We start from the raw sequence: 23,041 nt of genomic DNA, 5'->3' as shown, positions 1-23,041 counted from the left end.
TCAAATCTGACATCTGCCAGCAGATGAAGGGTTCAGCTATAGCACATCCCCCACAGACACCTCTAGTGATCTCAGACAAGCCTTTAGCCATTGTTTATTTGGATCACTGCGGCCCCTTACACTCAGATGTGGCTTACCCGTACAACTTGGTGGCAGTGGATTAATGTTCCGGATTCCTCTGGATATGGCCACAGCGCTCGGCTGACGCTTGAACTGTTAAAAAGGACTTGTCAGTCTTCATCGGGACATACGCAATTGGCACACTACATTCTGACTAGGGCACGGGGTTTAGCTCTCGGCTTACAAAGAAGCCATGGGAAGTTTGGGTGTGGGCTTGGGGTACTCCTCCCCCTACCATCCTGAGGGAAATTCAGTAGTTGTGAGGAAAAAATGGGACTTAAAGCAGTCCTCAAAAGGCTTGTGTATTAGGCTTGGGTGGCAGTTGGGTCAGTCACCTATATGGGGTCCAGAGAGCACTCAATAACATGCCAGTAAAATCCCTTGGGGGGTTGTACACCTTATAAACTTCTGTTTGGTGTGAGAATGTGAGCACCAGACATCGACAATGTCAGCACAGTGGTGGCAGAAACACCATTTGACATCAATGAATGTTTGGATGTTTTAAAGGAACTAAATGAATTCTGGGGTGCACAAAGCAATGTCCAAGTAAAACGCACTGCCACCTAAGATATGAAGGCTGTACTGGCAAGACCAGCCTGGGGCCCGAAGATTCGGGACCTAGTCAGAGAGACAATTGTGGACAAAAATGAATTTGGGCCACCTTACATAGTACCTGTCCTGGCTGTTGAAGGTACTATAACTCTAATTCCGCCCCTTGCCAGTTGCAGAGACAAAACGTTTGTCTCAATTGATCTGATCAAACCCCACTATGTGGCCGATTCTCAACTGTAGGCTGTGTTGTTTGCTGGGTAGCCAGCACAGTCTTCTTGCTACCTTTCAGGAAGTTCAGATGGAAGCTTTAAACTACAAAAGATTCCTCTCTGCAAAGAGTAACTGTAAGCAACAATGAAGTGATACTTCTTTCTGTTGAACAACTATAACTGTGCAGTCAAGAAGTACAGAAATCTTAACTCAAAAAATTGACGACTTCTATGCGAATATGCAACAGATGGAGTCATCTCTCAGTTCTACAAAACCTGCTGAGGTGCCAAAGATAGACCGGACGGCGTCTGGCTACTTTGTGTATTATGACGTCTTCCCATTAGATTCAAGTGAACCTGAGCTACCACCACTGCCTCTCCCTTTTAGGCTACGAGTGTATACTCTCTATCTTCGTCTGAAAAAGACATACTTTGTTGCTTGTTGGATACATCTCTGGATTACAATTGAATTACTTTTCCTGGTTCTCTGGATTGGTTTGATAACTGTCTTTTTTCTACTCCGGAATGGACACTATCTCCCAGGACGCTCTGCAGCACAACCTGGGAACTTGGTACTGAAACCACATGCATCATCGCACTGTGAACAAGGGACCTGTCCCTGGCGAACATTACAGCAGTTCCAGTTCCAGAAGGAATAGTATGAGATAGGGTGTCTTATGATGTATATGGCCCTACTGAACTTTTACAAATTCTATATTTGTTTAAAATTTCCTTAAATTATAGCATCACTTCTTGTGCTTTCTCTGATGACTGGGATATTGAAACTGAGCATAATTTGCTTGCAAATTTAGAGCAATCATATGCATTTTCAAATGATGAATTGTATGATGGTACATCACATTTTGGTGACATGTTCCATTATAAACATTATGGTCACCATATTGTACACAAAGCTAGTATCCCACACGCTGTTTACAATGACATGCAATGGGATACTGCCCAACACCACCAAAAGGTAGTTCAAAAACATTTGCACAAACGTTTGCATAGTTATGTGGTTTTGACTCATCAGCCCCAGCCTCTTACTATTATAGTCTTGCACCTACACCTGCAAAGAAAAATATGCAAACAAACAACAAGCTGGTATACTTTCCTTCCTTTATTTCATGACTGTCTAGACAGGGTTTCGACTTTTAGAAAGGCACTATAGACTTAAAATCTTTCTGGGTGATAAAAGTTTGGCAGGTACAGGGAACTGTTCAGAGCATGCCTTATACCACATGAAATAATTTTCTTGAACAAAACAGTGCAACAGACGTCCTGTCTTGGACTAGCTAAGATAAAGGATTTGAATACACCTTGCATTCCCGTGTTCTCACGCTTTAAGACCTGGTAGCACTTAACACAATACAGTGAGGATACTCTAGATACCATGGTATGAAACATTTCTTTTAATTCACCAGACCCCAATTGGAAGGGATGGTTTGTGTGGCCCAATTGGAAAGGATGGTTTGACACAAATGGGTGTCAATCTAGATTCATCGATAATATCAAAAAGTTTAGGATCAATAGATCTTATCAGCGATATGTACAAACAGAACACTATGGGGTAGTGACATCATATAGGGCCACATTTATAAACCAATTTTGTGTCCGCAAACTGTCCGTTTCGCAGAATCGCCCATTTGAGTATGCAAAAAAGACTTTTTTACATGTATCAAATGGGTTTGTGATTCAGAGTTTGAAAGTGGCGTGTTCAGGGCGGCCCATCCAAATAGCCAACACATTCACATTTTACACCTACTTCAAGTAGGTGGTAACCCATTCGCAAATAGGAAGGGACCCCTTCCCCTTTGGGAATGGTTGTAAAAACGCTTTTTAAGAGCAGGTGGTGGTCCCATGGACCACTGCCTGCTCTTAAAAAAGGAAAATACAACTTTAAATGTTCTGTTTTTTAAATGCAACTTGTTATTCTTTAAGGAAAATGAGCTGCATTTAAAAAGATGATTGCTTTATTTTAAAGCAATCACGGACATGGTGGTCTGCTGACCCCAGCAGGCCACCCTCCCTGTGAATTTAGCGTTTCCTAAGGGGTCGCAAATTGCGATCTACCTCATTAATATTAATTAGCTAGGTCGATTTGCAACCCACTAGGAATCGGTATATGGTATTCATGAAGTTTCATTCGATTACCTGGTTGCGATTCTCAAAATATCGCAATTAGGTCATCGTATTCATCCAATTTTGATACATGTGGCCCCTAGAGTTGGGAGGTTCTGCATTGATTGGCTAAAAGCCTCAACACTCTCTCAGGTGAAGCAACACTTTTCCCTTCTTTCTGATGACATGGATGTCAGGGACTTTCTATTAGGTCCCCGGAACCCACATATATTCCGCTTCTTGTACGGAATATATAACGAGCTGCGGAAAATTTCTTAACAGAAAGCTGCTGAGAGATTGCGCGAGATCGATAGGTTTAATTTAGAAAAGGCTTTGGCTGTGGTTGACAAAGGTAGGACCACATTATCATCTACAATGTGTACACTGGACAACATATTGTCTTCTGCAATTGATATTATACAGCAAGACATGTCTGATTTACAGCATGGACAGTCACAATTGCGGTCCATTGTAATACTTAGCTGGTTGTTTCAAACACTACGTTCTGGCCATGTGCCATGGCGTTACATCAGTAGTACACACATCTGTTTTTGTCATACATCTAAAGGAAAGACAGATAGTAGTGTCATACAGAAATTCGAAATATACCAAGTTGCACATTGAAAAATGAGACCAATTACTTTTTGCTGTGGCTGAGACACCATCCACAGACTGGATAATCCATGGTTACATGACCCTACCTGTTACGAATTTCCAACTCCAATATTGTCTCCAATACCCGCAGGTAGGCAGATATGAAGCGTTAGCAGAAGGTTATGTGCATGAGTACTGGGACTTACCATTCAGGTTTAGATGCAGGAATGGGGACACTGAAGTTTTTCTAAGTACTGTGATGATGCTGTATATGGGTCCCTAATTTGCAAGGACATTTCTCTTTCTAGAGCATGCAATGCTTCAGTGGCAAATTGGACCTGTTATCTGAAGGGTTCCCCGGCTGCCGTGATTCATCCGGTTTTTAAGCTGCTCTGTAGTGGGAGTTATTTGATGTTGAATGATCAAGGTTGCTGTGGGATGGCCTGGGGATCACTTATCTGGTGACGGTTAATTCCATAGTCACTTGTTGCACATAAGTATTGTATCCAAGTGCCCGCACAGTTAGGGAGGCAATGCTATAGCCTTCGATAAATGTTTCCAACATACACTTTGATTCTCTGAGCAATGAAAGCCATGCTTTTTCAAAAGGATGTGGCCTTAAGCAAGAGAGACGTTTGATCACCAGGTTGTGAGGTCCTCGTCTGAGATACAGACACTACTCCAAACTAAATTCCAGCTGCATTTTGGGGAGATAGTTCACTGTATATTTAATATATCTGATACAAAGAGAATAGTTAACTTTTTTTAATATATTGGCTCTGCACTGGTGAGCACCATTCAGACAATTTTTGCAGTTATACCATCTTTCATACACTCCTTGTTGGGAAGCATTTTTAGAGTGTTCCCCTTGTCCTGCTACTTGTGGCAGGAATCCTGATTTTAATTGTTTTGATCCTCAATGGACTTCCCAGTTCAACCTGGGATAGATACAGCAGTGCTTGTGGTGCAATGATGTGAGTGCCTGGTACATAGCTACGGCACATCTCGGCTTCAAGAACTAGATGAGCACTGGTTCTTGTCCTTTAGGCGTCACTGGGGACAACCTGTATTCTACTGCCTTCTTTGCAGCCTGAAATGCATTTTGGATCTATGCCTAGGATCCCAATCTGTTGTGCCACTGGACATTGAAGTACTGACGGACCACTAAAAAGCCCATTGGTATTGTTATCCCCCCGTATTCCATTTCTGATTAATGCATTCTTCGAGCTACCCTGGGATGCTTTTGCTCCTGGTGAAATGGACACCGGCTCAACAATCGGCTTACAATGTTGTGTAGTTCCTAAAAATACATAGGATCTGCGTGTTTAGGCAACATAAACTAAGAGATTGTTGTCCAGACCGATTCCAGACACCCTCAAAGGATTTGTTAGCATTTAGACCAGCTAGCTCACCATGCCACCATAAACCCCCTAACCTTACCAAGGAGCGAATAGTTTCTGGCAACTATCGAACATGACAACCCTTGATCCTTCAGGGATCGTGGAAAATGTACTTTTCACTCAGTCAATCGTGCTCACTTAGTCTAGGGAGATACACAGAATATACGATGGGGGCGTTTTCAATAAGCATTTATTGAGCCAGCGTCATTCTAGTATAGAACATCTTTGCTGCAACAATCATTAGACAGAAACAAATATATATGATTACATGCACCAACAAAGCTAATAAAAGGTAGAACTCTACCATTGTGCTAAAACAGTGAATATATCCAGGCGTATAGATACATAATGGTAATCAAGCGTACTCCTACAATGCAAACCCTACCTTAGTGTACCTAAGTGTGCCTAGCATGTATGTGGGTGTAAAGCCAAGAATCCCCTAGAAAAGAGCCAACCCCATTACCTGATGGGGGAGAATGAGGGACCCCATTTTGGTCTCGAGTTGGACGTCCTGCAATGATGATGTCACACCGCTGTGAGTAGTAGCTTATGCAGGTCCGGACCTCAGCGTCTAGTGTTAGCATGGAACCTTCTCTTTTGCCTCTTTAGTGTTCTTTTATCCCTTAAGATAGCCTTGGGGTTCCTTATACAATCGATATGTTGTGAGTACGATTATGTAAATGAGACTAAATCAATACCTGCAATTATGCAAAGTAGTTCTTTGGCCCTAGGGTGAAGAAGACCATGACTCTTATACAGAGTATGTTAATCCTGTTATGTACGTCATGTGCATGGACTTTTCTGAGAATCCTCATGCATACTAAATGAGGCTAGTTTCAAGGAAACCAATCAATATTTGATCAGCTAATAACTGGGTAAAGGGTCAGTGCTAGAACTGTTCTGCAGAGCAAGGTAAGACAAATGTAGGTAAAAAGTTGTGTAGCTACGTAGGCATAGATTGGGGGTACATTGGGCTAAATAACAACAGGATGAAGTCCCCCCCTCAGTGGCTGCTGTGGGAATTGGATGGAATCATCTTTGCTCCATAAACCTGCTTCTGGGTGCACCTGTGGGACCGTCGTCGGAAGTTGTGGGCAATAGTGATGTTGCAACTGCCACCCGGATAATACATAAACAATTAGCTTTTCCATGTAGCGGGTACAAATTGGTCTGATTTTTAAACAAGATTAATCAAAACACCTTTTGCATTATTTTTCTAGGCTCCATGGCTTTCTGAGTGCTTGGGATTTCAAATAGTATAGTGACTTTTTAAGGCTTTATATGAATATTTGAAAGGGAAGCTTGCTTTTAGATGGTTCTAAAAGTGATTTTAGTTCTTTTAGCTCAATTTCGTTGTGGCCTGTTGGCTTTTAGATAACTTTTATATATCGACCCTTAGTATAAGGAGTGGGTATTATGTGCCTGGGCTAGGCCCATGTAGGGAAGGTGCTCATTTCTTACCTTGTCCTATTTTTAACATTAACATTTCTGCTCTGACCTTTTGCACATATTTGTGTGCGCGACAAGGTTGGATTAATTTCCCTGAAACTACTTTGTTTACACATCTAGCTTCGCACAACATTATCACAATGCCTCAAACATCATGTACAAGGCCCTTCTATGCACTATGTACAAATGTTGTTTCTATCTTCATCCACGGAGCGACTGGGCTATCTACATATCCATAACACCGCTAATCTATACGCACAACGCAAGTCTGCTTTCTATTATAAATAAAGAGCATCCCATAAGATTAGAAGAGGAGGCACATCAGCTGTCACTGAGGCTCCCTGCATTCTGAGACTTCACCATGCAGCAGTCTGGCATTTTGTTAGGGGTGTCCTGTTCATGACAAGATGGGGTCCTTCATTCTTTCCCGCCAGGTTATGGGGTTGTTCCTCCCTTGGGGAGATTCTTGACTCTGCACCCACACACACTCTAGGTACATTTAGAGTAGGGTTTGTATAGTAGGAGTACTCCTGATAACTGCCCTGTTTATATACACTGTATTAGCACTATGTTAGAGCTGTACCTAGTGTTTACTCTTTTGGTGCTTACAATCACTTTCATCAGCTTATGTCTTCTGATTATCACAGCACATGTATTCTATACAAGAATAATTTTAGTTCAATAAATATTCTGAAAATGTCCCACTATTTATTCTGTATATTTCTCTGAGAACGAATGAGCACTATTGACTGAATGAAATGTTTTGATCTGTTTCCACAATGTCTGAGTGGTCAAAGTTGTCATGTTCAGTGGTTACAAGAAGCTTTTGAGTTCATGATAGGGTTCCGGCCGTATGGTGGCACTGTGAGCTAGCTGGTCTCTAGGCCAACATATCCTGAGGGCGGCCTGGAAACAGTCTAGGCACCATGCCCAAAGTTTATGTTGTCCAACAAATGCGCAGGTCCTACAGATTAGTGGGAACTACACATCATAACAGAACAATAATGCAAGCCAAAAGTCGCACAAGCAGTGCTCATGACCTCACCCTTAATGTGACAGATATTTATTCATTTATATATATGTTAGAATGACGTAAGCATCGTATTTGGTGTGTAAGTTAAAAATAGAGGCTTTTTTATTTTTAAATTAACGTTAAAGTTTTATAGACAATCATAGCGATAACTTAGTGAAGTAGAAGTGGAGGTAAATTTTATTGATGTTCAATTATTTAAAATCATTACATCTCTGCCGAGAAAGAGAGAGGGCGGAGGGGATAAAAGAAGAATGGAGTGACAATGAGCTGTTTTAATAATGTGCACTGCTTCATAGTTCCTTACTGGTGGGAAGCGGCTCTGAGGGGTACGGTCCAGATAGGTCAGGCATGGGTGCCGGGAATATCGTGGGCATTTTTTATTTGTCTATTGCCGCTTTCCTTCCTTTATGTGAACAAAGGAAATTATCTATATTTCTATATTCCTAGACTACACGAGGCATCTTGGGCATTTTCAGATTCCTGTTACAGATTTCATAAACTTTATGAAACGCCCATATGGCTGACATGATTTTCCTTGCAGACAGGTTAGAAAAGCGACCCCCCCATGTCGAAGTATTGGTCAAAGCCAATAGCTTCTCACATATTTCAGCACTTCACATATGCAGATTAACTGTGAAGTGCTGCACAATCCGAGTCATGCGTGGACATCCCCCTCATTAGAACCATACCAAAAGCCTCTTAGAGAGATTAGGCCAAAGCGCATTCTCATAAAGGCACTTTGTGTGATGAGGGTAGTAGGTAGGGAGCCAGGAAAGTAGAGTTTCGCAGCCCAGCTGCCATGATGTTTGGATGTTAGATTGCTTAAGTCCTGCTCCCATGAGATTACCTTTGCTTATTATCGTTCTCAGTGGTAAACTGTTTTAGTAGATCTTCCGCACTTATGGCCTTTAATGATGTTGCAAGAAACAAACCTCATGTTGAACCAGGGTACTGGAATTTCTCCCACAGCAGATACCTGTTGGGGCCATTTGCAATGTTTGGCAATAGTTTATGAATTTTGCACTTAGGGTCAAAGCCTGCTTTGGTAGTTTGAATTCTAGCTTTATTTGTGACTGGCTAGTATCATCTAGATGTGCGAAGATGCGCCGGTAGCAGATACATTGCTCTTTGTCTTACCACTCATAGAAGTTGTTCTTAAACACCATTGCGCCATATGTCAATGCAGCCATCACCTTAGCTACCACCACCATTAGAAAGGCCTCTGTTTTGGCATGCAACGCTTTTTTTATGCTGGCCCATCTTGCATGTCAGGTGTTTTACAGTCATTTTCACGGATCTGGGCTGGGCGTTCTTACCCCCTATTTCATCCAGTGTGAGACCAAGGTACTTGAAGCTTGTTGTTCTTTCAAGTCTTGACCCTCCAATGCACCCTTTTGATAAAGCGTCTGCCAAAGATTATAGTTTTGGTCTTTTTCAGGTTAATGGTGATTTCATTTGCTGCACAAGGTTGTTCAAGTGCGTCTAATGATCTCTGAAGGCCAATTTGAGTGTTGTTGAGTACCACCAGGTCATCTGCATGTTGCAGAATTTGTATTTTTTGCTTTGCCAGGCGGGCAGGCAGATACTCGGGACCACAAGGTAGCATTCTAGATTTTCCATAAAGACGTTGAAAAGCAGAGGGGCTAGTACACAGTCCTGTTTCAGCCCTTTGTTAGTAGAATTTTGTTCTGACGTCGCCCAATTTGCTGTTAGTTTGAATCTGACCCATGTATTACTGTATAGTGATTCTATTGCCATCAATAGATGTGGTGGTATCTGCCACTTCTATAACTTTTCCCATAGTCTGCCTTCACGGATATTATTTAAAGTGTTGGGAAAGTCGATAAAGACTTCATTTAACGGGAGGGCATTAGGGCTCATTGCTTCCTTGATCAAGCTGGCAAGGGTCAGGAGATTATCCTCTAAGGGGCTATATTTTTTAAATCGGTTTGGAACTATAGAATCACTTATTTTCCCTTTGGCCCATATGCCAAGCTCTTTGTACAGTAATTTAGCATAACACTTCCTTTAAGCATCCAATAGCGCTATAATGCAATAATATGCAGACAAGGCTCTATTTCCCTTTTTGTATATGGTTGCTAGAGTTGAGCCCTTCAACTTTCTGGAACGGTTGCCATGCAGTAACATTCAGAAAAAAAGCTGTGTTCAGATGGGCGTCCAGATGCTCAGGTCAGCTTTTAGTAGGGTTGCAGGGAGGCCATTGGGCCCCAGTGGATCTCATAATCCTTTAAGCTATTTCGACCTTTGTGTGCGCGGCCATGAGTTGATAATGGTCATAGCAATAACTTACCCTTCCTGTCGTTTTTTGGGTGAATTTTTGCAGAAATATTTTTGATACAAACTATAGGTCAGTGTTCAGTCTTTGAGTGTGTGACGTAATTTCTTGCCTGAGTGTGTACAATAAATGCTTAACACTACCCTCTGATGAAGCCTTACTGCTCTCCCACACTACCACAAATAAGAGAGTAAGGTATTATCTACTTTTACCTCTGTAAGCCTTTGGAGATCCACTGCACTATACCTTACTTTGGTGTAGTATATAAAGATCAAACAGCAACCAAACGGGTAACACCTGGATGAGAACCTCCCATCAGCCCACCTTTCTGGCGGAGCATCATCATGTGGAATTTAGTTGTGGATCCAAACAACGCCCACTCCATCAAGTGATGGTGCGGAGATGGATACCAAAGGTGAACTCTACCCAAGGTGTTTCTCAAATGGTGCTGATAGGGTGCAGTGCTAAAATGTGAATGAAACTTTACAAGTGGCTACTAGGACAAAAAAATAAGTTTAATCAGTATTGTCCAAGTGTCAAGGTTAAAATAACGCCTAATAGTCTGAAAATATATCTACACAATGGCGCTGTGCAGAGAGGTCAACATGTTTCAGCCAATCGGAAAACACTGTGGAAAGCTACTGCAAAAGTAACAAACTGTGTAAAAAATAGTGTAGATGTGTATTAGCAAAGTTCATATCATCCTACCAGGAACTTGGAGCCCCAATGTGCACTGGTGGAGTTGAACATGTTTTCCTTTCCTGTAGAAGAAAAGGAAGAAAAGAACATACACAAATGCATAATATATATAGTTGCTTGTATATATCCCCGTGATCATAAAGAAACTGTACAGAAAACACCCAACGGAGAAGTACTCTACTCCGCTGAACAAAAAGTATATTTAACTTTTGTTTTATTTAATCCTTTTAGTTTGAATTAGTTGTAGAATGAAATACTCACCCAGCTTTTTGTGGGAGATAGCCTCACCTCACCCGGCAACCGCTCGGTAATATGAGGCCCGCTCTATTATGTAAAATAAAGATATGGACATAGTCAACACGCCTTGTTATCATGCCCAGCCTAGTCGCTAAACATTTTTTACTTTAACTGAAACCTAGTCATTTCTTATGGACACCTTTCAATTGACCATGAAGGCTGAATGGCTGCAAAAATTGGCTAATAGTACAGAATAATCTGTCCCAAAACTGATGAAGAAGGTGGGTCAAGATAAGGTGTTTGACAAAAGACCCCTGACATATGTTTATATGCTACAATACCCCTTTGAATAAAGAATATAGAATATCAAAGGGAGGGCCAAAGAGATTGCAGTCAAAATATCAAAGTATCAAGCCCTGGCTGATGATTAAACAGGTAGATCTCCCATCCAGAGGGAAACACAGGGCTTGGTACTCATCAGGCAGTAGTCTTGCAGTGAAACGCCGTGGACCTACCTATCCGTCGGTACCCCTCTCTGACATCCAAGAGGAAGTGGAGGTGACGGTAAGGCACGTTATCACGCTACTTATACGTGACTAGATTGGTCAATTGGTCCTCAATTAGTCCTTAGTTGGTGGCGAGGTGACTCGTGTTATGCCCATGAGTGCAGATGCGTAATTGTAAGCCTGCTAGTCTCCGACACATGCGCTGTAACATATTCATGATCCGTGATGAAAGCCGGCCTCGAAAGAATATTTGTAGTGGTTTAAAGCCCATGTGGGGTTACTAGTCTTTAACACATGCGCTGTATCACTAAGACAAACAGCGCATGTGCTCTATCAAGGATGCAAGGTTTCCCGACGTCGGGCGAGTCTTGATTAAAAAGCGAGGGGTACGTTAACTAGCACGCAATGACACTCCACTAAACACGAATGTCTACTTTCCAGTGCATGCGCTGTACAAGTGGAGACAAAACTTGAAGCTGTTGCTTATGTTAAATCTCATAGCCTGCTAGTGTACACAAAATCTCACAGCGGCTATTCACCAAAAGTATTCGCAAAAAATGCCTGGTTGCAACTTATCCTTGACTGAATAACAGGACTAATTATTTGTGGAGTCATGGGCAGTGGGTGGATTAAAGCCAAGTATGAACGTCCTGTGTTGGTATATCAGAATGCAGGGCGGCCCTATTCTCCCAAATAGCAGTAGGGATGGAAAGGATTGTGAACTTGTTTTCTTTTGTTATTTAACCTTATAATAATGGCCAAGCAATGTATCAATACACCACCAAGGAAATTCCAGCCACAACTGTAATGCATTCCACAGTGGATAACAACTCAGGAAGATGCATAAGTGTATTGTGCTTCAATGGTAACTAGGGAATGTTATTCATACACAACCCAGACCAGACCAGCCACAACTGTGATGTGGTCCGCGGAGGATAAAAGCTCAGCCAGACGTCGAGGTGTATTCTGCTACAATGATACCCACGGAATATCATCGTTCAAGCCTTTTGCTATCCCTTCTCAATTTAAAGATCCATTTTTGCTCTTTTACAAATAAGAATCTGGAAACATTGCTTATGTGTGGTGAAATAAAGGGGTGTTCTAGGATCACCCACCTTATGTCTTCAGCTGTATGTTTCAAGGACAGGAAGTGGTTGGTCAGGCGGGTGGACTGTTTGTGACACCGAATAATACTCTTATGTTCGCTGATCCTGAGCTTAATCTTGCGGGTTGTGTGGCCAATGTACCTAAGTGAACAAGGACATGTTATCATATAAATAACTCTCTCCGAGTTACAGTTCGTATGTTTTTTGAGTAGCCAGGGTTTTCCCATTCCAAGGTCCACTTTATCTGTTTTGTAGGTCTCGGGGCAAACGCTACAAGACCCTCAGGGGTAGTGGCCCTGGACTGGTCGAAGGTTCCAAAGTGTGTTGGTACTGTCCGCTGCTTGTACTCTCGGTCTTGTATGTACCAGGCTCTCGCGTAGGCTCGGTGCTCTCTTAAAAGAAAACAAAGGTAGAGGGACATTGGCATCTGCTACATTTAAAATGCTCCAGTGCCTGTGAACTGTTTTTTAAATTTTATTGGAGAGAACACTAAATGTACTTACGAAAGTGAGCCTATCTAGTGGAGCCTTCTCAGGCCGCTTATCCAAGAGGGCCTCCCGATTGTTATTGGATGCCCGCTTCCAAGCCTTTTTGACTAGATGTTTAGGATATTGTCGCTCTTGTATTTGCATGGATAGGACTTTTGCATGTTTATCAAACAGTTGTTGCTGGTCTTCTCTGGGTTCATACTTGGCTTTAATCCACCCACTGCCCATGAGGCCGGCTTTCATCACGGAGGGCATGCGCTGTCTATGAATATGTTACAGCGCATGCGTAGGAGACTAGCAGACTTACAATTTCCAATCTGCACTCATGGGCATATCGCGAGTCACCTCGCCACCAATTAAGGGCTAATTGCGGACCAATTGACACAATCTAGTCACGTATAGTGATAACGTGCCTTACCGTCACCTCCACTTCCTCTCGGATGTCAGAGAGGGGTACCGACGGATAGGTAGGTCCACGGCGTTTCACTGCAAGACTACTGCCTGATGAGTACCGAGCCCTGTGTTTCCCTCTGGATGGGAGATCTACCTGTTTAATCATCAGCCAGGGCTTGATACTTTAATACTTTGACTACAATCTCTTTGGCCCTCCCTTTGATATTCTATATTCTTTATTCAAATGGGTATTGTAGCATATAAACATATGTCAGGGGTCTTTTGTCAAACATCTTATCTTGACCCACCTTCTTCATCAGTTTTGGGACAGATTATTCTGTACTATTAGCCAATTTTTGCAGCCATTCAGCCTTCATGGTCAATTGAAAGGTGTCCATAAGAAATGACTAGGTTTCAGTTAATGTAAAAAATGTTTAGCGACAAGGCTGGGCATGATAACAAGACGTGTTGACTATGTCCATATCTTTATTTTACATAATAGAGCGGGCCTCATATTACCAAGCGGTTGCCGGGTGAGGTGAGGCTATCTCCCACAAAAATCTGGGTGAGTATTTCATTCTACAACTAATTCAAACTAGAAGGATTAAATAAAACAAAAGTTAAATATACTTTTTGTTCAACTGAGTAGAGTACTTCTCCTTTGGTGTGTTTTCTGTACAGTTTCTTTATGATCATGGGAATATATACAAGCAACTATATATATTATGCATTTGTGTATTTTCTTTTCTTCCTTTTCTTCTACAGGAAAGGAAAACATGTTCAACTCCACCAGTGCACATTGGGGCTCCAAGTTCCTGGTAGGATGATATGAACTTTGCTAATACACATCTACACTATTTTTTACACAGTTTGTTACTTTTGCAGTAGCTTTCCACCTTTTGGGTCCTGATGAAAGCCGGACAGTGTTTTCCGCATGGCTGAAACATGTTGACCGCTCTGCACAGCACCATTGTGTAGTTATATTTTCAGACTATTAGGCGTTATTTTAACCTTGACACTTAGACAATACTGATTAAACTTATTTTTTTGTCCTAGTAGCCATTTTTTAAGTTTCACTCACATTTTAGCACTGCACCCTATCAGCACCATTTGAGAAACACCTTGGGTAGAGTTCACCTTTGGTATCCATCTCCGCACCATCACTTGATGGAGTGGGCGTTGTTTGGATCCACTACCAAATCCCACATGATGATGTTCCGCCAGAAGGGTGGACTGATGAGACGTTCTCAACCAGGTGTTACCCGTTTGGTTGCTGTATGATCCTTAGTTTTCTCTAGCATCTAGTACAGGACACACATATATATTCTTTCTCGTGTGACCGGACATCTCTTCTTTGTTGGTGCTATAATTAAGTAGGGGTATTGAGATGTCAGGGTCGGTAAATATATTCCCCTAGACCCCCATCGTACTCCTTTTTTCGATAGTATATAAAGAGCCAGCTTCCTATACCACTCCACACTACGGCTCTCCTGACTCTATGCCACTCAACTCCACTCCACTCCACTCCACTCTGCTCCACTCCACATAACTCCACTCTACACCACTCCACTCTGACATTCCACTCTACAACCCTCCACTCAACAGCACTCTACTCTCCTCTACTCCACTTCACTCCACTCTATGCCCCTCCACTTTATACCCTTCTACTCTGACATTCTACTTTATGACCTACCACCCCACTCTACGACAACCCACTCCATGATACTCTTCTCCACGAAACTCCATGCCCCTCCACTCTATGACACTCCACTCTACTCCACTCTATGCAATTCCCTCGATGCCACTCCATGCCACTGTACTTCACTCTGCGTCACACTACTCTACAACGTTCTACACCACTCTGTGCCCATTCCACTCTACGATATTCTACTGCACTCTACTTCACTATACCACACAATATTCCAATCTGTGCCACTCTACAGCACTCTACTCCACTCTACGCCCCTACACTGTACACTGCTTTACTGCTCTCTGTGCCATTCCACTCCACTTAACATTTCACTTTACGAGATTCCACACCACACTTTGACATTCCACTGTCTAACACTCCACTCTACTCTGAGTACTCTACTCTATGACCCGCCACTAGTTTATGCCACTCCATTCTATGCCATGCCACTCCAATTTAAGCCGCTCCACTTTACTCTGACATTTTACTCCTCTTAATGATACTCCACTCACAACACTCCTTCTTACGCCACTTCACTCTGTGCCACTCCACTCTACGACACTACAATCTATAACACTCTACTCCACTCTATGCCACTCCACTCCACACAGCTTCCTCTATGCCACTTTACTCTTTTTTGCATCATTCCACTTTACTTCCGTCTGACGCACCACTATACTCTAAACCACTCCACTGTACACCACTCCACTCTACGTCACTCTACTCCACTATATGTTCCTTCATTTTACGTCATACTTTTCCACTCCAATCTACACCACTCTATTCCACTATATTGCACTCTACTCTACTGTACTCTACTCTACACCACTCTACTCCACTCCACAACACTCCATTCCACGACATCGACTCAACGCTACGACACTGTACCACTCTCTTCACCACTCAAGTCCATGACACTCTATTCCATGTCACTCTCCTCAATGCTCTAAATTCTACCCATGCTGAACAAGTAGCTCTTTGTCCCCAGGCAATGTACAAGAATTTGCTACTTACTGAGTCAAGGACCAAAGAACAGATACTTGGCAATAGGAGAGCAATAATTCATGCCATTAGTATCTGCTCTTCAGACATACAGATACCGGAGAACAAGTGTTTTGGGGGAGAAGGGGTCAAGAAGTAGTAATCTGTAGTAACTGACTTTAGAGTCATTTGAAATCTAATCTATTATTTCTTTTTTTTTAAAACAGCAACATTTCATGCAGAACTGGGTAAGTTTTATGTATGGTAAGACATGTTTTAAAAGATTCACCATTGCTATTTCTATTTCTTAAACCCTCACTGTTCTTCTTATTTTCAGAGTGGAAATTTGTCAAAGGATTTGGATGTAAGTACAACGGATTTAGCCTGATATTCTAAAACTCTAAACCCTCTCTTGAAACAGAGTTCACGGCTAGTACAACCTAGAGTTATAATGAACTATAGGGAAGGTCTATGACTAACTGGGGTTCATAAAGGAAGGGGCTAGAGTCATCTGGGGTCATAAAGTCACACAAACAGGCTATGAGAATCTGGTATTAGAGGCATGAGTTAACTAGAGCAAATTTATGGGAGGTTACTTGACTCACCTGTGATCACAAGCAGCCATAGGGATACACATAACTCATCTGGGTGTCAGATGACTTACTTGGAGTTGCACAAAGCAAAATATGGATTAAAGCAAAATATGAGGAAGTGTGAAAAGATATAGTGAGCATTATAAATTGGGATTCATGCTTGTCGCTTGGTTATTTAAGGTATTAATGGTACTCACTTGAGAATCATTAATTCTCAGTATGGCCACAGCACTTTATTATTTTGATTATGATTAATGTGATGATTACTATTATTAATATTGTGTTTATTTGGAAATAAACATACATTAAATATACTATATAATTCACTTTAAAAAAGCAGTTATACTACAATTTTGGTTAGGAATTAAAAATCACTTAAAATGCCCTAGTTACGGCTAACTCCACTACCATAACTTGCAAAAGTACCATGTGAACCACAACTTACTCATGAAATGCAGTGCTCATGACTTCACCCTTGATGTGATAGATATCAGATATAATATATATAAACAGAAATGGCAAAGAAAATTTTATCATTATCACTCTCAAATACACGGTATCCCCATAAATATATGAATATGTCCCACACAAAGCAAAGGAGGAATGTCTCCCTATCCTTCCTCATCTTGTCATTGGCAAAAAGATGTCTGGGAAGATTCCCTTCTTGGCTTGCTCAGTACAAAAAAAAACAGCTTCCTACATAAAGGTATTTTATTTGTTACACAGGTTTATATATAAAATATCAAAGAGCAATTTTCAGGATATACCAATGGGTTATGACATAGTTGAGGGGAAGTAGATCTCTACTCTAATCAAAAATGAACCTTGCCTAGCTCTCCTGTGCTGCAGCACTGCCATGCTTCCATTTTTATGAGAGCTTTCTCCTGCTTTTACCTCATTTTCTTTACTTCTTTCTCCTTCCTTTCTCCAATTTTTCCTGCTTTTGCCTTGAATTCTACTGCTTTCTCTGTTGCCCCCCATTTTAGTGAGTGCTTTTCCTGCTTTTGACTCGTTTTCTACTGCTTTCTCCTTCCTCACCCTCTTTTTGAGTGCTTATTCCTGCTTTTGCCTTGTTTTTGTACTGCTTACTCCTTCTTCTCCCCCTTTTTCTGAGTGCTTTCTCCTGCTTTTTCCTCATATTTATCTGCCTTCTCCTTCCTTTCCCCATTTTTCGGAGTGCTTTCTGCTTCTTTTGCCTCATTTTTTACTGCTTTCTCCTTAAAGCAGCTAGTAACTCCACCACCTCAAGCCCCTCACAAGTGATTTGCTGTGCTTTATAAGTCCTGATTGATTGATTAAACCTTTGGCCCACACTAGTGAATCACTGGGGAACCATCTGTTCTGCCACCTTCTCTTGTGATCTGATTGGCACCTGCCCTGTAGTCAGGGGGTCACTTTAATGGGTTTCAGCCTCCCTTTCCTTCCGAAAGCTCAGACCCATTACACATGAAGGGGTTTAGTCATAAATGGTAGTAAAATGCCACTCTGAGTAGTATTCTGCCTGGCAGACTCTTCCCCATGCACGTACACCACCAGAGTCTCAGCAGAGTAGTCTCTCAGCTCCTTTCTTCAAGGCAAACTCAAAGCATCTCCTGGCAGGGTCTCAAACATCCCCAGCGTCTGGTCTGAAAGCCCACTGTCACATTCATGCCTAGAACAAAGATCTGGGCTTACCCAAGTCCAGTCAGTTTTCAGAAAACTAAAGTTACCAGTGTGCTACTGGGCAGTGCACTGTTGCTTGCCATACCATGTTAGAGGCCAGCCCTTTTGATAGACATTGTCACTAAAGCATATCTACATCTGTGGAGACCCAGAGGGGCCTTAGGCAGGCAGCATATGATGGTGGCAGTCCTCTGGAATATTTTATGGAATTTGGAAGCTCAAACTTGACTTCTTCTTCTTCATGTAATCATGGATGCCAAGAGTTCCCATCCGTTTGCTTTATGAAGTGTCTGATTCAGGATGACGGTCACACCTTTGGAAGCTTTGGAAACTTCCCAATACTAGATGCATGAGAGTCACTTCCTAGGATCCTGTAAGATCAGATCCCGTGTCAGACACATAAAAGACAATGCTAGGAAGGACAAGATAAACTGTAGTGCATTTCTTCCCTGATTTTTTGTCGCACTTTTAACCCATTTTTGTCCCTCCTTTTCTTTTCATCTTTTGCTTGCTTGCCTTTAATTGCTATTTTCTATCAAGTAGGTTTGGATCAACTTGTCTGTAGATTATCAGCGCATGTATCTGTATCTTTCTTGGCTCTTTCTCCTTTCTGATGACAGGGAGTTTGGTGCTTGATGATTCTCAACAATGCATTATACATTCTCAATCAAGATCAACACAGATTGCCAGGTGAGGATTTTCAACCTGTGTGTGCTTCTTCCTCCATGTTGTCCCTTAATGTAGACAGCTGTCACCTTTTACATACAATAGTCTTTGCAGAGTGGCTCCATGCCTGCTGGTAGAAGTCACTCTTTCCTTGGGCAGTCTCAAAAAGCACTCAACAGACCTACAAGGTTTACGGCCCTTGACACTGTCAACAAGAGGTGATGATGTTTACCACAACTCTGAAACACAAAAAGTTTCTCAGTTGCTGCTGCTCCAACAACCACTCACCTGACATGGAACACCTCTACTTCCAGATCCAGACCAACCCGAACACCACCCTCGGCGGTACTCATTTACAGACCTCCCTGACCCTGACCCCACTTCAACGAAGCCATTGCTGACTTCATCTCTCACCACGGTTTCGCCTCAATGGACTACATCCTCCTTGGGGACCTCAATTTCCACCTTGACAACCTCGTTGACCACAACACCTCATCCCTACTGGAGAACCTTGCCACAATTGGACTCAAGCAACTGGTCACCTCTCCAACCCACTCAGCAGGACACACGCACAACCCCATCTTCTCTGCAAGCAACAGCATCTCCTTCAGCCGCACCTTTGAGCTACACTGGACCGACCACCACTGCGTCCGCTTCTCCTTCACCAAACCCACCGTACACCACCATGCCCACCAACATCTTTGCAGACGCTATAACAAAGTCACCAAAGAACAGTTTACCACGTCCCTCAGCAAAATCCCACCACTGACATTCACAGACGCTAATGCCTCAGCATGCAACCTCCACCGTTGGATCTCCAACTGCGCCGACACATTGGCCCCCTCAGGCAAGCAGTGCTCTAAGAAAGCCAGCTGGTTCTCTCCCACCCTTCAAGAGTCCAGGCGCACCTGCAGACTGCTCTAGAAAAAATAGAGAAGCAGCAAGATCTTGTTAGACCACGCAGCCTTCAAAACCCACCGTCACCACACACTACCTCCTCATCAGAACAACAAAGAAAACAGCCATACAGGAGCGCATAAACACAAACTTACACAACAGCAAAGAAGTCTTCACAGTGGTCAAAGAATTTGCCAAACCCAGCACGGAGACAGCCGAAATTCGCCCCTCTTAAGACCTCTGCATTAACCTCACCACCTTCTTCCACCACTAGATCAAGGAGATCTCTAACAACTTTGCAACCTAGGACCTACCCATCCCACCCGTATCCACTGCACCCAGTGGCTCCAGACCCTTCCCAACTGGACCACCCTCACCTCTGATGACACCCTCCGGATCATGAAGAGCATCCATTCCGGAGGCCCCTTGGATCCATGCTCTCTCCACATCTTCAACAGAGCTGGCATCTCCCTCGCCTTCCGAACTCTGCTGCACCATCAACTGCCCCATGTGTCTGCCACCTTCTCCGAAGACTGGAAACACGCAGAGATCAATTCCCTGATGATGAAACCTTCTGCTGGCCCGATGGACCTCAAGAACTATAGACCCATCTCTCTGCTCCCTTTTCCAGCCAAAGTCTTCGAGAAGGCCATCAACGAGTTCATCTAAACAAAGCACATCCTGGACCTCTCCCACTCGGGCTTTAGAAGCAACCACAGCACCAAGTCCATGCTCCTCACCTCTACAGGGGACATCTGCACCCTCAACCGAGGCGAAACTGAAGCCCTCATCCTCCTGGCATCTGCAACAAAGCCCTCGAATTGGTCCTTCCTTTCCTCACCTGGCGAACGCATAGAGTCGGACTTCCACCATTCTACTCAGAATCCACAGAGATCAGCTGCGGAGTGCCTCAGGGATCCTCCCTGAGCTCCACACTCTTCAAAATCTGCATGGCCCCGCTTGCAGCCATCTTCAGAAGCCACTTACTCAACATTGTCTCCTACGCCCATGACACCCAGCTGATTCTCTCCCTCGGACAAACTCACAGCCGCCAAGAACAACGTCCACAATGAGATGAAGGCAGCTGCCACCTAGATGAAGGACAGCTTCCTCAAGCTCAACTAAGACAAGACCAGAGTCTTCATCCTGGGCTCCACCCCCCCTCATTGGACAACTCCTGGTGGCCCGGTTATAGTCGAAATCCCCCCACGCCCACAGACCACGCACAAAACCTCTGCATCATCCTGGACTCCTCACTCTCTACAGCCTCCTACTTCCACACTCTCTGCCTACTCTGGAAGATTTTCAAGTGGATTTCCACCGAGTCCAGGAAGACAGTCACCCTTGTGATCGTAAGCAGCAGACTGGATTTCGCCAAAGCACTATATGCTGGCACCACCCAAAAACTCCTAAAGAAACTGCAGGACATCCAGAATGCCTCTGTCAGATTCATCCTGAACATCCCAGATGCACCCACATCACCGGGTACCTCATAGACCTCCACTGGCTCCAAATCAGCAAGATAATTACCTTCAAGCTCCTCACGCATGCCTACAAAGCCCTACACAATGCCGGACCTGCATACCTCAACCAGCTCCTCTCCTTCCACACTCCCAGGAGAGATCTCCACTCAGCCCACGGACCACAAGACAACGTCTGGAGGAAGATCCGCCTTCTACCTCGCTGCGAAGATCTAGAACTCCCTGCCTCTTCATCTCAGGCAATCACAGTCTCTGCCTCAATTCAGGGAGGACTTCATGACATGGCTCTTCGACTGAACCTCAGAACCCTCCCTACTCAGCTCCTTGAGACCCTAACAGGTGAGTAGTCACACTTTACAAGGACCCTGATTGATTGAACCCTGAATTGGGACCGTGGCTTCTGGTAGAGAAATCTTGGCAACCAGGCTATGAGTTTCTGCTTCATCAATTATAACATATTTGCATACAGCACTAAGACTTGTTCAAGAATGTTCCTGCCTTTTACTTAATCTACTCAGACATATCCAGCCATGGTTTTTCTAGTTAGGTGCTAGCAACATGGTGGGCGGAACATGTAGTCTTCCGTCAGTAGAGACCACAAACAAGGGTACAAAAGAAAATGAGTCTGTGGCACTTAGCTACCTGTTAACTTGTAAATTCTCTAAGCTGCAGAGAAGTTCTCTGTCTCATTTCCTCCATATCTAAATACCTAAGCCATTATGAAAGATCTCTGGGATCTGTTGGCGAAGAGCGACATTACAGCTCATTGGAAATCGAGAGGAGGGCCCAGCTTGGTGAGGTGGAAAGCAGACCTAGTTAAGTGGGTGGCGAGCGAAAGTACGGTTCGTCTCCAGCAGGCTAAGCGCACTAATAACAGGGTATTAAGATAGAATATCGACGGGAAAATATCAACTAGCATTAATATCATTGTAAGAATATCGAAATTAAAAAATATCGCCTAAGTAAATATCGTTGTAAAAAATATCGTTTTTTTAGAATGACATAAATATCGTCAAACAAAAATATCGATGAATAGAATATCGTTGACTAAAAAGTCGTTGTATATAATATCGTCCCAAAAATATAATGTGTTAGAAAAAAAATTTTTTTTTTTATTATGTTGTGTAAAAAATTAGAAAACATATTATTAGTAATAATAAGGTAAAAAAAATAATATTTTACAAAAGATTTGTTAAAATTCTAGTAGCGGGTTATTGGTATTATAGGGGATAAGGGTGGGTAGTAATTTAAAATTTAATATAAAAAATGTAAAAAAAAAAGAACAAATTAGAAATTTAATCAGAATTCGAAATTTAAAATTAGCAAATAGAATTTTACACGAACTTTTATTTGTAATGATTAATGAAAAAGTCATATTTAAATTTTAGTAGCGGGTAATTGGTATTTTAGGGGATAAGGGTGGGTAGTAATTTAAAATTTAATTAAAAAAAAGTCTTAAAAATGAAGAAATTTAAAAATTAATCTGAATTCGAAATTTAAAATTTCAAAATTGAAATTTTCACAAAATTTTATTTGTAATCCTTAATGAAAATGTAATATTTAAATTTTAGTAGCGGGTAATTGGTATTTTAGGGGATAAGGGTGGGTAGTAATTAGAAAATTTTATTTTTGTGAAAAATAAAATAATATTAAAATCTTAACAAAATCAGATTTAGAAATTTTATAATCTAATTTAGAATATTTTACGAAATTTATTTTGTAATAATAATTTAAAATTTCAAAATAATATTTCAGTAGTGGGTAATAGGTATAATAGGGGATAAGGGTGGGTAGTAAATTAAAAATTATGTAATTAAAAAATTGTCTAAAAATAACATAATAGAAATCTAATCAGAATTCGAAATGCT

General features: G+C 42.3%; 1 protein-coding gene across 5 annotated transcripts in view; it reads left to right on the top strand.

Annotated features, from left to right (window-relative positions):
* The window catches only part of LOC147717698 (E3 ubiquitin-protein ligase TRIM39-like), a 660,302-nt gene that overhangs the window by 406,336 nt on the left and 230,925 nt on the right, over nucleotides 1–23,041 (top strand). For 2 of the 5 annotated variants that reach the window (XM_086924485.1, XM_086924484.1), the window contains 2 exons: nucleotides 16,102–16,122; nucleotides 16,212–16,238. The exons of 2 other annotated variants lie outside the window; for them this stretch is intronic. In XM_086924485.1, coding sequence (XP_086780611.1) covers nucleotides 16,102–16,122; nucleotides 16,212–16,238 — 48 coding nt within the window. The remainder of the gene's footprint in view (nucleotides 1–16,101; nucleotides 16,123–16,211; nucleotides 16,239–23,041) is intronic. One more of the 5 variants, XM_086924488.1, reaches the window with a different exon arrangement.

Source organism: Lissotriton vulgaris, chromosome 5 (assembly GCF_964263255.1).
Source record: "Lissotriton vulgaris chromosome 5, aLisVul1.2, whole genome shotgun sequence".
Taxonomy (NCBI): Eukaryota; Metazoa; Chordata; class Amphibia; order Caudata; family Salamandridae; genus Lissotriton; species Lissotriton vulgaris.
Note: the sequence above shows the minus strand (reverse complement) of the source record. Positions and strands in the feature narration are given on the sequence as shown.